The sequence below is a fragment of the Pholcus phalangioides genome, unplaced genomic scaffold (assembly GCF_987345545.1).
Source record: "Pholcus phalangioides strain wild (caught in Gottingen) unplaced genomic scaffold, Ppha-v1.0 ptg000011l_1, whole genome shotgun sequence".
In the NCBI taxonomy this organism is placed as follows: domain Eukaryota; kingdom Metazoa; phylum Arthropoda; class Arachnida; order Araneae; family Pholcidae; genus Pholcus; species Pholcus phalangioides.
The window spans coordinates 765,219-781,559 of NW_028301604.1; the positions used below are offsets into that span (position 1 = coordinate 765,219).

Below are 16,341 nucleotides of genomic sequence, written 5' to 3' on the forward strand. Positions count from 1 at the left end.
AATTTTAAGTTGCCAAGTACGTTACAATGCATGCAATGCAGACGATAAGGGCCGTTTACATGGCTTTAGTTGGTAAGTGGCAAGTGCACAATTTAGTAATTTCGTGAAATAAAAACGGTTCTTTTTTGTCCGGTTAAGTAGACATATGCGCATGCGCCAGTGGGAGTGGCCTGCCACTCAGAGGGGTCTTTTCGCTCTATCTCGGGGGGGGGGGGTTATTTTGATCTCAAGCGTGAACCTGTTTATGCTCCGTCGTCTCCTACCGTTTCGCTAGAATTCCGCAGAAATACAGTATGGCAAAGTTGCCAGAGGGACACAACCTTCAAGTTTTGTTGAATAATATCTTCGCCATGAATGTTTGTTGAACTATAGAAATGAAAATTACCTTAACAAACAAGCTAAAAATTATTCGATGTTGGATAAAGCTATGGAATATTCTGTCGACGTGATGTCAGGAGTTGAAAAAAATTGAGGATTCAAAAATATATCGGGTGCTGGTGTGGAGGATTTATTATATATTAAAAACTGGACACGGGGGAGGGGGTTTCGAATATTTCTCTCGTCCAGAACGAATTTGCTGTCATCTGTTGTAAAAATACATAATCAAATATTTAACATAAAGATAGCATCTAGATTAAATTTAAAAAAATAATTTTGAAAATTTGGAAATAATTTTTATGTTTAATGAATTTTTATTATTTAATTTTTAACCCTTAGAATTTCCTACGAATGCCAAGAATCTTCTCCCATATTTTCGGCTTACATAATTCATAATTTATCTCCTCTTTAACTTCGATTAAAATATCATATAATCAATATTTACATCTTAGAGGAGAAATAGAGATCTTATATTTCTTCTCTCGATGATTTACATAAGTTTATAATATGTTGTGCATTCTGTTTTGCCCCCTCTTGTGTAAGAGAAAGTGAATAAATTTATATTATTCTTTAAAAAAAAAAATCGTATAATGTGCCTCTGATCACAGTATTCATAAGTTCTACCTGATCATCTTCATCCATTGTTACGAAAGCGCTATGAGCTTTAAAAAAAACACCTCTCTGAATGCCAGATAAATAAAAAATTATTACTGTTATTCTCCCGCGCGTTGCGTCTCTCCCTCCGTGGATTTGAGTAGACTGAAGCGCGCATGCGCTAGTTGCTCCTGGCCTCCATAAAAATTATCCAATGAGCGTCTACTTGATGACTTATCGTTTGGACACTTTAAAGAACAATCGGTAAGTTACCGAATTAATCACTTGCCGCGTGTAAACGGGCCTTCAGGTTTGCTCATGTTTAGCATGAACTACAGTTTGAGTAGAACACAGTTTCTCGTGGTGGAACTAATTTTTTTCCTCCCAATTTTCATAGTCTATTCCTTCATAATTACGTTCCCAAAGTTCCGTGGCTTTCTGATTGTATTTAAAGATATAGACAGCTGTGAAACACTCTAAATTTTTAGTTATGCAGTTGACGCCCGTTATAACGACCATGCGTTGTTGCGACAGTTTCCGTTATAACGATCGGTACGATAAGTCCCAAATTGTTTCTCATTCGACTAGTGTTTATTTTCATCCAATATAACGACCCACATATACCATTTATCCTAATACGTCTTCCGAATTTAGCTCTGCTGTCAGGGCCGTAACTAGGGGTGCAGGCGGGTCTGGTGTCCCAGACCAGACGGGGCACAAATTTCACCTTTTAACCTCTCCTTCAACGTAACGGGGGGGGGGGGGTGTTAAAATGCGTGCTTGCCCCGGCTGACCAAGTATCTAGTTGCAGCCCTGTCTGCTCCATCTGCTCCACTTTTTTTTGCAAAGAAGTTAACAAAATCCATATTTTTAGTTTGCTAAAATTGTGTTTGACCTTGCAGTTTGATATTGGAAGATTTGGCTGATATGTGCGTGCTTGCAGTTTATTGTTATTTTCTCACCACCTGCATTTTCATCGCAACTGCTTACAAAATGAAAAATATAATTTTATAATCCGTCCTAATGTGGAATTCTCTTGAGAAGTTATTTTCAAATTTTCGATATAACGACCTTCCAATATAACGCCCGTTTTCCGTTTAACGATGGGGGTCATTAAAATGAACGTCAACTATAGATACTCTGTGTTAACGAAATTCACGCAGCAAAGTATTTTAAAATAACAGTTGAATAAGTAAATACTCTTTCAACCGCTGTCGAATTTTTATTGTCTATTACAAATTTAAACCAATTTGCAAATTATTCGTGGCCCCAGAGACACTAAGCTGCGTGGATATTCGAAAATTTACTGTATTCGATGGATATTTATAGAATAAAATAAAATTATATTGCACTACACATAATTTCCTTACAGCTTTTTAAGATGTGGCAATTGTGAAAACGTCGTTTCAGCTGTTGAATGAATAGGGTTTCCCGAAAGTTCTAACAAATTTAGCTCTTTATTCCACTTGAAACTGTTACTGTCCAAAAACGTTATCTCATTGTCGGCAAAAGTCCTAGAAAAATGTAAAAAAAAATTAACTAAGTAAACATATTATTTACTATATATTTTATTCTCTTAACATACATTCAGGCCCGTCATTTGGCGGGGGGGGGGGGGGGGGTTCCCCACGGCTTTAAAAAATACACTAGAAATGGTATATATATGTATGCATACATTGAGTATGTGTACTTTGCCTCCCCCCGGAAAAAGTTGAAATAACGGCTCTACTTACGTTAGATGTTAATTTTCATTATGTGATTCATTGTTTTATTTCGGTCTGAGTAAAATTTTTGAGAAATCAAACTAGATTAGAGAAACTTATATACAGGGTGGTTATAACTACATCGACATTACTATGTAGTGCCCATTCTGGTGACGCATTTTGGTGAAACTTGTTATATACTGGGTCAGCGAGAAATAATTTCCCCGCTTTAGAGTGGTCTGGAGTGTGTTCTACTGCTGCAAACTGAGACGAAATTTATGCGACAGATTATTTGAATAATGTGCTTTTATGATGTATCAAATAAAAAAAAGCTAGTATAAAAATCTGTCGATATGTGGAGCTGTAACACGAATGGTATTTATTTGCATATATTGAACACGTGATACACCATTAGTAGCGCCTGCCCATTGCCATTATTCGTTGGAGAAGGCGTTGACGGATTGAATACGAGCATTAGTTACTTATCTCGCCACAGAGGGCAACAGACCTACACAACGATACAATTATTCCATCACTACACTTCACTCATAGTTGGAAAAACTGATGGCAGATGGTGACACTACGCATAACAAGCATTACTCAGAAACAAACTTCACGGCAGGTTCATAACGCTAACACGAACATTCCAGTATGTCTAATTTTGCAGAGGAATGTGGACGAGGTGCATGTGAGGTTTAATAGTAGTGGTTACGTATCTGCACATCATGCCTACGTTGCAAGAAAAAGCTTTACTGGTAAAATTGTTGTACCAGAACCAACAAAACTCCGTTAAGAAATTTGAAAGAACTGGACAACTTGGTATTTTTCCGGGTAGAGGGCGAAAGCGAACCCAGTCTGCTTGCGTCGAAGATGTGACTACTGCGGTCGTATCAATCGCCACATGGTAGTGTGAGTGTGTCAGCTGTTTCCCGTGCCATGGATATGCCGTATTCTACTATACTAACCATCATATAGCGGATTTTGCATTTTTATCTCTACAAAATCAAACATGTGCACCTGTTGCATGAAGGGGACTCAGAGATTCGTAAAATCTTTGCACTTCAGTTTCTTGCTTGAATGGTAGTTGACGTCACTTAGCCATGAAACATTGTGTGGATTGACGAAGTCCACTTTAGCCTCAATGGCCAAGTTAACACTCAGTATTGTCGAATTTGAGCAGTGGAAAACCTTCATGCTATCCTGAAAAAATGATGGCATGTCGTGGTTTTACGGCCACTTTTATCATTGGGCCGTATTTTTTTTGAAGAAATAATCGCAAATGGAATCAAAACCTGTTCCGTAACAGGACAACGGTACCATGATATGCTGAGGGATTTTGTAATCCCACAACTTTAACAGCGTGGATGCTTTCAGGACATCATTTTATGCAGGATGGTGCACCTTCTCACATTTTTGGGCCCTCTGAAGTGATTGCTAAAAAAAAGCATTTCACAGATGCACGGGTGATCAACCAGAATTTTACTACTACATGGTCTCCTCACTCACCGGATATCACTCCGTATGACTTTTGGTTATGGGGTTTCCTGAAGGACACCGTCTACCGTAGAAGACCTGCATCTGTACCAGATCTCAAGGACAACATTCGGCGCCATGGTCTAGATTTTCCGGCAGACTCACTACGTTCAGCTGTTAAAAATATGGTTTTGAGATTATAGCACATTGTTCAAAATGAAGGGAGACATATTGAGCAGTTTCAGTGCTTTATATTTTACATACAAGCATATTCAATATTCATGCACCTGCTCCAGCGCCATCTGCCGATGGATTTGTGTACTATTTTTAATAAATGACAAGTGCATCATTTGAATAATCTGTTGTGCAAATTTAGATTCATTTGTAGCAGTACAACACACTCCAGACCTCTCTAAAGTGGGAAATTTATTTCTTGCTGACCTGTACGTTATGTGGACCATGGGAAAAAATAAAACTGCAATAAAAGATAGTTCGATTTTCGACCACCACGTGTAAAAAAAGTGGCGCATTTGTTACAAGAAACGAAGTGTAAACATAAAACTCCATTTAATCACGGGATTCGTTCAATGTGTCATCACGTGTTGTAGTATGTTCAATAGTAACGCGAAGCATTTCTTGAGGATTGGCAACAACATGGTGTGTTATGTTTGCTTTTAATTCAGGCACAGTCCGTGTGCTTCCTTCATGGAGTTGATTTTTCAAGAATCCCCACAACCAGAAGTCATAGGGATTCATGTCTGGAGAACGAGGAGGTTACGCATTCAGAAAATTTTTCGAAATTACTCGAGCATCTCTAAAGGGAGCACGAAACAATTCCTTCACTTGTCAGCCAAGATGGGGTGTTGCACCTTCTTTTATGAAGACAGTAGAATCTAAACATTCTTTGTTAGAAAGAAATGAATTGCTGTTTCAGAAGTTCTTAGTAAGGCAAAGTACACACTGGACATATACGATAACTGATACAACCTTCGTCGAATTGCAAGTTGCATCGTTTGTGTAGTATCGGTCCAGTGTTGAATGCGCATAACGGGCACTTGCCAAATGTCCGTTGCTTTCATCATAAGTGCCACTTATGATGAAACCTTTTAGGGCAATGGTTCTCAAACTTTTGTCATCCACGTCTCCATTGGTCAATTCATGGTAAATAGTTAATGGTAATAATGGGTAATCATGGTAAATATATATATATTTAGTAGATATTTTCATCTATACAGGGTGATTCAGAAAAGATGAAAAAAAACTTTAAGAGGTGATAATACACACCAATACAAACCATCAAAGAATGCATGCTCTAACATGAAACGCAAACGCGCTAGCGTGTTTCGAAACGGTCGCCCCGCAAACGTCAAAATGGTATTCCTGTTGAAATTTATCGGGAGAAAAAGAACACCATGCATGCAAATGTAACCTGGGGAAGAAAAAAACCGTGTGCAAATCTGCGTCACAGTGAATAAAAGGCGCGGACGCCAGCCCTGTGAAATTATTCCAGCGTGCAAATGTTCTAACAGTTGTAACGTACGGGATAATGGCGCACTTTAGTAATCCTGAAAAAACAGAGGCATGCATTTCCATTCCACCGTACACTCATGCTGCCTCTGTGGTACTTCCGTTTGCAGCTCCGTAAATGAAATGCATGTCTGCGTTTTCAGTATTACGAAAGTGCGCCATTATCCCGTACGTTATAACTGTTAGAACGGTTGCACGCTGGAATAACTTCACAGGGCTTCTGCACCAAGCATCAACTCTGGCCATATCGCTATATTGCAATTTACTGCCATCAACGAGTTGGCAATGGAGGCGCTGTCCATTGGTGGTCGCCTCAAATTAGATCTTATCTACATCCTCTGTCGGGTTCGAACCCAGGACCGTAACAAAAACCTTCACGGTGGTAGACGAGCATCTTAACACCTCGCCACTCAGGCGCTAACTTCGAAGGGCTGACCCCCGCACCTTTTATTTACTGTAACGCAGATTTGCATACGGTTTGTTCTTCCGCAGGTTACATTTGCACGCATGGTGTTCTTTTTCTCCCGATAAATTTCAACAGAAATGCCGTTTTAACGTTTGCGGAGCGGCCGTTTCATGTTACACCATGCATTATTCGATGACAATTGTTTGCATTGGTGTGTACTATCACCTCTTAAAGTTTTTCTCATCTTTTCTGAATCACCCTGTATAAAATAGCCCCTTCAAAGAATAAATAGGCAAATAAATCAATATCTCTAGATTGCCGCGACGCCCCTCACAAAGTTTGGCGATGCTCCTAGGAGTCGCGAACGCACACTTTGAGAAACACTGTTTTAGGGTCTTGAGCATGTGAATGATGCAAATTATCGTTACAAATCAAACTGATGCTGTAATTAAACAAAGTTTTATGTTTACAATCTGTGTTTTTGGTTTTTTAAGCACCACTTTTTCACCTGGTGAGTGAAAATTGAACTATCCTTTATTGCAGTTTTCTTTTCCCCATGGTCCACATAACGCACGTACCAAATTTCAACTAAATATGTCACCAGAACGGGTGCTACATATGTCTGGGTAATGTCAGTTTAATTATTATAACCACCCTGTATATGTAATGGACGGACATAAGAATGCAACAACGTTACTACAGTTTGGCGAATATAAGGAAGTATATAGAAATATATATCATTATCTATATTAATATTTTTGGAACGCTTGAATGACTGGTAACAAAAGGAATTGTTGCGGAAGTGAGCAGATTGATGGTCTCAGCTGATGTTTTCATCGCGAAAAGATTTTTCTACGTTTCATTCATTTACGAGATGATATAGTTTGAGTGCATTCGCTTGATAAGCGTTGTCATAGGATACGTCGAGCAACATATTCCATGCCCTGTAAGCATACTGTATTTGCAAGTGCGCAATAGCAGTATCTTGACAATTGATGCATAAAAGTATGAAATAAAGAAAACTACACATGATTCTCCAGTTTAGATTAGGCCGGGTTTACACTGTAAAAGTTTTTTAACTAAAAATTTTCTTTGATAAAACTTGAAAAATGCAATCAGTAAGCTTATCGGTTACATTCCAGCGAATGTAACTAACAGGCTGATTCGTTTTTTTCCAAGTTTTGCAACAGAAACCAACAGACCTACCCATAGAACCAGAGCCTTGTTTACCACCCCTTTCCTCTCACATACATTCTCTCACTTTTATACATACATTACTCCCTTGTCTGTCCCTTCACCGGGGGTCCCTAAGGGGCCCCAGCCTGTTTGTTGGCTAATGGCCCGCTTTAAGGGCCAGTCACCATCGTAAAATTCTGATTCTGGTCTGGTGGGGGGGGGGGGGAATAGGTATATAAATTAGTTAGCAGGTTCTCTTCCAGCCTATCCCTTGTCTATGGCGATAGACCGGAGTTGTGCTCAGTTTGAATGAATGTAAGGGGTTCGTACGTACAGAGTCTGATGACACTCTTGCAACTAATCCATGTGATAAGAGGGGAAGGAGTTTGATTGTCAGGTTTTGCGGGGAGTGCAACTGACCCTCAGCTCATTGAGTGGTTCGTAAGATGAACCGATTGGAATTGGTTTTAAAACATACATGCTCAACCAATGGCCCTCGAATCATGTGATGTAGCAGCGACCTCAGACATAATTTCTTAAAAATGAACTAGGCAGCATATACACAGATCGCTTAAGTAACTCACTGTGCAGTTCCACTTCACTTGAGTGGCCCGTGGCATATTCCTATATCACTTATGTCACCTGTGGTGAATTCACGTATCAGTTGAGTAACGTTCGCCACCATTCCAGTATTAAAAGTCCCGTTTACATGTGCAATATTGCGGTAGTATAGGGAGTTCTAGCAGCCGCTTGACGTCATTTTTCCCTCGTAGGGGAAAGTAATAGGGAGTAGGAATTGTCCCTTCTTTGTTGGGGATACTTGGGGAGTGTAACCTTCTTTCCTGTAATCCTTTGCGTGGCGAATTGTGAATACCGGCCGACCCACGTGACCTCTGACGACATCTGAAAAGTGGGATTTAAGTTCCGGTCCATGTAAACCGGTTTTGGTGAAAATCTTTGAAGCGCATTTGAAACCCGCTTTTTCCATTTCCCATGTAAACGGGGCTTAAGTAACCCGGGGTGCATCTTAAGAATATTTAACCCTTTGCCTGTTTTGTCCGTGCGCCGTGCGGGCCGTGTTTTTGGATATTTACTGATTTCCAAACTCATTTCTCTGTCCCTTTCTCTTCTATTTTTAATAATTAGTCGTATACATAGTTTCCCTCTAAATGGTAGTTAGCAATGTCTTTTGTATATGCACAACCGTAAATGTAACTTACCAGTTAGGCGATAATGTAAAAAGAAAAGACAACTTCCAGGAAAAATATTTTATTTGCAGTGAAAAAAAGTCGTTTTAAATCAGTGCTTCCCAAAGTGGGCAATATCGCCCCCTGGTGGGCGATGGAATGATCCGGGGGGGGGGGGAAGGGTGATAGAAGCTACGGATTCAACATAGGATCCTATGAGTTCACTTAAGTTGGGGGGCGATGGGAGAAAAACATTTCTGATGAAAGGGGCAGTGGAACAAAAAATTTGGAGAACTATGTTCTAAATGCTTAAAAATATTCGAAATGTTAAACATTTTTCCTACTTACAAACGTAAAATGAACAAAAGAATAAAATAAAAGAATAAAAAAATGTGAAATTTTTTGGATCGAATTCGGGAAGAAAATAAAACTGTTGTCTCATTTTTGTTTTTGATCTTGTTTTTCTTAATATTGGGTTTTTGAAATATACTTTTTGTTAATTTGTTTCTCTTTATTCGTGGATAATGAATTCAAAGTACTTGAAGCAATGTGGGTACAGATCACGAAAGCGTAGCTTTTATGGAAACTAGTATACTCCTAAGAGTGAAAAGATGAACTACACAGCATCCACAAGTGCATCTGCAAAGAAACTGAACTTGAGTGTTCCTAGCTTCAAGACTCCACAAAGCCCTGCAACGTCTTCGATTGAAGGCTATAGACTTATTGAAGTATCCCTATTTATTTCAAATTTAAAGAATTTGTTGTGCTGCAAAACTTGTCATGGTGAAATTGATGTAACCGAGGGTCAAATCAGAGACTTTTAGCATCAAATTTCATCATAAACTGTAGTAAATGTAAATATTTGAAGCCGATACGGTCTTCTTGAATGATTGGGAAGAACCATCAGATTGCTGAGATAAACAGAAGAGCCATACATGCTATGCGCTGTTTAGGAAAAGGACTGGCGAGTCTAAAAACATTCTGTGCGACAATGAATCTTCCTTCATCTGTCACACAAAATGCCTATGATAAAATTACAAATAAGATTAGAGATGCTTCTTCAAATGTGGCAATAATTTCTATGAAAGAAGCTGCTGAGAATGAAATTTCTCTCACTGGATCCACAGAGATTTGTGTAAGTGGAGACGGTACCTGGAAAACTAGGGGCCATACTTCTCGGATTGGTGTATGCACTGTGGTTGGTGCACAAAGCGGTAAAGCTATAGACACCGAAGTAATGTCAAGTTACTGTAAAAAATGTGAATTTTCTGCTTCAACTTCCCATGAATGTATTCAGAACCATTTGGGATCAGCAGGGAAGATGGAAGTTGACGGTATGAAGCGAATTTTCGAACGATCCATTGAGATACGGGGTGTGAAATATGTGCAATACATTGGTGATGGTGATGCAAAGACATTTCTTGAAGTGAGTCGACGTAACCCCCTATGGAAAAAGATGTGGAAATCACTAAAATAGAATGTGTGGGACATGTTCAAAAGCGCATGGGGACTAGACTTCGCAAATTAAAAACTGAAATGAAAGGAGTAAAACTTGAAGATGGGGGAAACCACTCAGCGGAAAAGGACGTCTAACTAACAAACTTATCGATAAGTTATCATGTCATTATGGAAATGCAATAAGAAATGACAGTGGCTCGTTAGAAGATATGCGGAAAGCTGTCTGGGCAATTTACTGCCGTACTTGCTCAACTGATGCTGAACCGATGCACTTCTTTTGTCCTCAAGGTCCAGACTCCTGGTGTAAGTACCAAAAATATAAACAGTCACTCAAAGGTAAAGTACATCAGTATCATCATAGGAACCCCGTTCTTCCAACAATTGCAAAACAGATCAAAAAGGTTTTTATACATTTATCAGCACCTGAACTTCTCAAGAGATTTTTGGGAGCTAAAACTCAAAGCAACAAGTCGAGTCGCTAAACAACTTAATTTGGAAATTTTGCCCTAAAGTGTCAGGATGTGGGCGAAAAATAGCAGAAATTGCTCGCAATGAAGCTGTAATAAGTTTTAATGAGGGAGTAACTGCTAGGGCAAAGGTTCTGAGTTCACTAGGAATGGAGCCTGGTTGCTTTTTTCATACAGCAGCTACAAAAGCAGATGAGCAGCGTGTGCGAGTTGCTGAAAGACGTGCTGACTTGACCACATTAGAGGCCAGGAGAGCAAGACGAATGCGTGAAAGTGAAGCAAATAAACATATCCTTGACCAAGAAGGTTCGGTATATCAAAAGGGGCACTTTTAATTGAGTGAAAACAAAAAGTATTTAAATTTCACTTTAAAACATTTTTGAACGCGATTTACTCAGAACGTAGTTTTCGGAGTTTAGTCCAATAGTTTTTCTTTTATCTTACGGATAAATTTTCTGAAATTTTGCAAGTGTTTATGTAACATATACTAGTAGAATAGACCTCAGTTGTAGATATCCGACTGTTTTTCCAATTTTTATAAATTTATACATTTTCAAAAATTACTAAATTTTGAAAATTTGTGTTTAAAATTTTTTTAAAATAATTCCTTTTTGTCGATTGCCACAATAGAGGTCTATTCGATTTGGGCATTCACCTAGTTTAATTTCGTGCCACAAAATTCAATTTATCTGATTTTTTTCATTGACAATCTTACGGATGGTGGTATACTGCGGTTTAAAAAAATCTGGAATTTTTGTTTAATTTGAATTTTTTATAAAAAAAGTATACAAACAAGGGCAACAAATTAAAAATGTTTATGAATATATGAAATGTTCTCAACAACATTTGTTTTCAGTTTTGAATTGATTGGGTGATATTTGAAAACCACTCAAAGTAAGGGAACATTTTTCTCCTTTTTTCTTACTGAAAGAGTCGTGAGACCCCTTGAGAGTCATAATTACTACACTCTCGCCGTTTACCCATGCTTGGATAAATTTCTTCACTTCGAAAACTTCCGTCGAGCAGAGTCTACCATCCCCCCCCCCTCCTCGCACCTTCCCGTCTCCCTCCCCGCAGGGAGGCGATGTTGCCCACTTTGGGAAACACTGCTCTAAACTGTAGGTTTTAGTTTAATTAGACCGTGGTGCGAAGGAAAATGATAAAAAAAAAAAAATGGTACTCACAATTCTCTCAAAAGTGAAAGGCTTGATATAGCTACAGGGAGCTCAACCAGTCGATTTCCATTAATTTCCCTACAGAAAAAAAGATGGTTGTAATACATGGTTATTATTAGAGTCAAAATTTTTCATAAACCAAAAAGTTAAATTGATTTTGGAAAAAAAAGGGACTAATGTACATACAAAACTTTCAATGAGTTCAATCCATCAAATGCTTTTGATTCAATTTTGTCGATTTTGTTTGAATGAAGAATTCTGAAATTAAAATACAGCGAGTTAGTGTTGGTAAATATCGGAGCAAATTTGCCTTCAACCTTTTGCGGACCTATGTTGAGTCCACCTCGACGTAGCTCCGCATCAGGGAAACAACGGTACTTTATTGTTACAACGGACTTATAATAATATGAAGGCTTATGTGAATTCAGCTTCTCAGCAGAACTGATAAGCTATGCAAAACTACTCGTCTACCACCTTCAAGGTTGCTGTCAGATCCCAGGTTCGATCCTAGGGAAGAAAGTCGATGAGATATTTTCCCTAACGAGCTTGATGCGACCACCAAAAGATGCCGCCTTCATTTCCAACCCAACTCTATAACGGCAGTAAATTGCAGTGTAGCTATGTGGCCGGAGTTGGTGCGTAGTTTCAGTTTTTTCTGTTAATTATGAGAATAATTATCCTGTAAAAATTCACACAGTTGACTATCACGTTTCCATATATTAATTATATTGATGCAATTTTGTAAGCCTCTATTCAAGGAATATATTAGTTTTCCCAATGCAAACTTCACGAAATCTCAATTTTCACAACACCTATCATAGTTCCTCCAGAAGGTTGTATAATGTTACGTTATAGCGACAAATGAACATTCAACTAGTGACATACTTACAAAATAACAAGTCGATGCAACGTTTTGAACGCAAAATTTGGAATTTCTTGCAATTTATTCGATGCCAAATTTCTGCAAAAATAAAATTTGAGTTAAGCTTTTTTTTTCAATGTAACTTAAAATACTCCGTGTTAATTGAAGAATCATTCACAAAAAAGGACACTTACAGTGCTTCTAGCTTACTGAGTGGTGTTAAAGCATTAACTGGTACTTCAGTCAAGTCATTATTATCAAGCAAAAGTTTTTTCAAATTTTTCATTTCGTCAAAACTCTCAGTAAATAAATCATGGAGGCGATTGGAGCTCAAATGCCTATTTTATAGAAGATAATATATATGCTAGTATCACATAAACAATATTAAAATATTTGAACATACACGAAAATCCTATAAAACAAGACCTCAATTACGGTTTCCGAATTCCTGACATTTTTAAGCTATCGGGAACGGGAAATTGCATTTCTCGGGAATTCTTGAAATCCCTAATTTACAATGCGGAAACCCATTTTACAACTTTGCCCGTTTATACGACGCATAGTGGGGTATTTGCACTAAAAAAGCAGGCCAAAAGTCGATTTTTTTCAAAATGGGTCTAGGCATTCAGCTATACGAAGTTATTTGTATAGCTGAATAGACAGGGGGCTTATTTGGTAATCTTGGTTTCTTACCATCCGTCGGGGTTTGGCCACGTGGAAGCATGTTTTGGATACGGATTGATCTGAAAACGTGGTTAGAAATTGCACGTCAGTTCTCGCAGCTATTAACCTTTTTTTCGGGATTTTTAAGGAAAATCAGATTTTTCATGACTGGAAAACCTAGAACAGACATGTACAAATGCGTCAATGTTGATTTAGCGTTCTTTTTAATTGATATACTGAATTTTGAATATGATGATGGAACTTATATAATATACGCAGGGTGATTCAAAACACAAACAAAACAGAATCACATAGGAATGTATGACCGGCAACCCCAACTTGATCAGCTGGAGGATAAACGAAGATGCAGAAATGACTAGCCAAAATGACTAGCAGAAATGACTAATGGGCTGAAAACTCTTTATTTAGTGATACTTTACTCTTGGACAGTAAGTGTACACGTCAAGTTTCACAAGTGCTCAAAGTTCTTATCAACAGTTATGAACAAGAAAAAAAAACTGTGATGCATTCCTATGTGATTCTGTTTTGTTCTTGTGTTTTCTAATTCCCCTATATGTTTGTACGTTGGGTTTTGAATCACCCTGTATATATGTCAGATATATTGCCATATGCTCATACTTTATACACAATTTTGCACATAACATTATTCTTTTATATTTTAGTGATAAATTAGTTAATATTTCAGCACGAAATACCGCACTAAAAATTGAAAAATAATTTTGGCCAGGTTTTTTGGTGAAATACCTCACTGTGCGACGTTTAAGTTCGGTGCCTCGATTACTCTCTATACATTTTTTAATGTTTAAATATTTGATTTATACCCCGCACAATTTCAATTAACCTTAGACCGGGTTCTCATGCAACTCCACGCGGAATTGCAATTTTATTCTCAAACCTCTCCTTCAACATTACAAGGGGGGCGCCAAAATGCGCACTTGCCCCGGGTGACGAAGCATCTAATTGCGGCCCTGTTCCTAGGAGCAGGTTTCCTGTGCCGCGCGCAACGTGATTCGCCCAGCGTGACACGCCACCCACTCACCAATAAGAAAAGCAGCATGACTGTTTTCCTACAGAGCGCAATACGCCTCACGACAGTGCTTTACGTCAGGCGTGATTGGCTGACTGTTTCTGGAGGAGTCAAATGCGTCGTACGCCGTGGTTTTGCCGATATTCTCTTCACTCTTTTGTCTTTTATTTCCCTTCCCTTCAAACCGGAGCATGCAGACGACAGAGTAGCTGATGCCAAGGCCATATACTATAACATAGCCGCCCTGATCTGATAGTTAGGAAAATACACGTTAGGAAAATACACGTTAGGAAAATACAAACGCGTAGCGTAATTATGTTACACGTTTCTGAAGGCGCAAAATGGTCTAATTCGGTTCACGAGGCGCAAGAAACCTATTCCTAGGAAAACACGGCTTCCGGGTATTCCTAGGAGTAGAATTTTTGTGCTGTGTGCAGCGTGAAAATGCTGATTGGTTGAAAGTCCGAAATTCAGATTTTTTCGACTCAGAAAACCCGGCTTGAAGCCAGGTTTTCCTAGGAGCAGGTTACTACAGCGCGTGCAGCGTGAAAACGCTGATTAGCAGGTTTCTACAGTGCGTGCAGCGTGAAAACTCTGAATTTCAGGTTTTTAACCAATCTTCATTTTCACGCTGGACACAGCGCAGAAATTCTACTCTTGGAAAAACCCGGCTTAAGGTACAAGCATATAGTGCGCTTTTTTCCGATTCTGGAAACCCGCCTCATTTCTGATTGGTTAAAAACCTGAATTTTTAACTTTAGTTTTGAGGTTTCGAACGACTAACAGAAAAGAAAAAACACCAAGAAAAAATTATTGGTGTTTCCGATCATAGGCGGAGATAGACTTGGAAGTCTGGGGGGGGGGGGGAGCACGATGATGATGATATCAATTCATATATACACATATACATTAGATCTGCCCACTCCACTTTTGACGCGGGGGGGGGGGGCCGTATCTCCGCCCATGTTTCCGATTCCGGCAATCGGTGGCGATCGGATCACCCGGAATGGGGAACGTTCCGTTCATTTGCATAGCGTGTCGCCGCTCGTCAGTTTAATGAAGAGAAGAAAGGTTATAAATGTTTTCATATTTTTATCACACTTATCTTTTTTATATGGGAACTTTATTTATAATCCCCCCGATCGCGAAAAAGAATGTGCGATACAAAAACTGAGAATCTGGGTTCAAACCCACAAAAGAGTGATCGGGGGTAGGTAGCCACTCTCCCACCACTCAACAACGTACAATCACCCACATAGTACAAGCTAGAACCCCTTAATACACGTATATGAAGTCGTCTTAGTACACGCATACCTGTACAGCAGTTAGAAAATATAACAATAAAAAAAAGACTAGAATACATATATGCGTACGCCATCTATACGTCATTTAAAGAACTGAAAAAATCTAGATCATCCTCAGATGATCAGGGCTATCAGGTATATCAGGGCTATATAAGCAGGGCCGCAACTAGTGGGGAGCAGGCGGGTCTCGTGCACCGGGCGTTGGATCCGAGGGAGCGCAAATTCCATTCTGAAACCTTTCCTTCAACATTACAAGGGGGAGTCAAAATGCGCGCTTGCCCCGGGCGACCAAGGTTCTAGTTACGGCCCTGTATATAGGTTGTATATCCTCTTCTTTCATTCACATTTTTGGCTTGTCTATTCCTGGAATTGTGAAAGCCTTTCATTGTGATCTGGGCTGGATAAAAATGAATCAAAGCCCGAGTGATAATCTGCTATGCGTTTTCTACAAAAGCCAAAGACCTATCCAACCCTTTCTACTTAAAATCCAGTGCTTCTCTTCAGATCTTATCTCTTGTGTTCATCTGTCGTGTTTCCATTGAACATGCTCATAAAAATTAGTCCCATGAAAGAGGGAAGAACGACTTTTTTTTTACTTCGCAGGCTAACTTTCCATAGTTTTCTCAACATGAAAGTATTAAGCAGGCATTTTTTGCAGGTTGGCTGGCACAGTTTAGGATTTGAAACTGGAGAAGACCCCCCCTAACAGCCCATCTTTTTTTCTTTCCTATATTTCTTTCTCAAGCAATGCTGGAATTTTCAACAAATATTTCCCACTAGTTTTTTTTTTTTGTTGAAAATTTTAATGTAGCGTTGTTATTACAGTATTGCTTTGACGCAACTGTGATTTTCCAGAATTGATTTCGGGAACGGGAAATCTTAAGATTCCCGGAAACACCATACTTTTGGATATATAGTCT

General features: G+C 38.9%; 1 protein-coding gene across 1 annotated transcript in view; it reads right to left on the reverse strand.

The window, feature by feature from the left end:
- The window catches only part of LOC149079915 (uncharacterized), a 144,241-nt gene that overhangs the window by 34,473 nt on the left and 93,427 nt on the right, over positions 1-16,341 (reverse strand). Inside the window, exons 5-9 of the mRNA XM_089238778.1 lie at positions 12,601-12,744; positions 12,434-12,505; positions 11,731-11,802; positions 11,554-11,622; positions 2,343-2,486 (exon numbers count right to left, since the gene is read on the reverse strand). Of these exons, the coding sequence (XP_089094904.1) occupies positions 2,343-2,486; positions 11,554-11,622; positions 11,731-11,802; positions 12,434-12,505; positions 12,601-12,744 (501 nt within the window). The remainder of the gene's footprint in view (positions 1-2,342; positions 2,487-11,553; positions 11,623-11,730; positions 11,803-12,433; positions 12,506-12,600; positions 12,745-16,341) is intronic.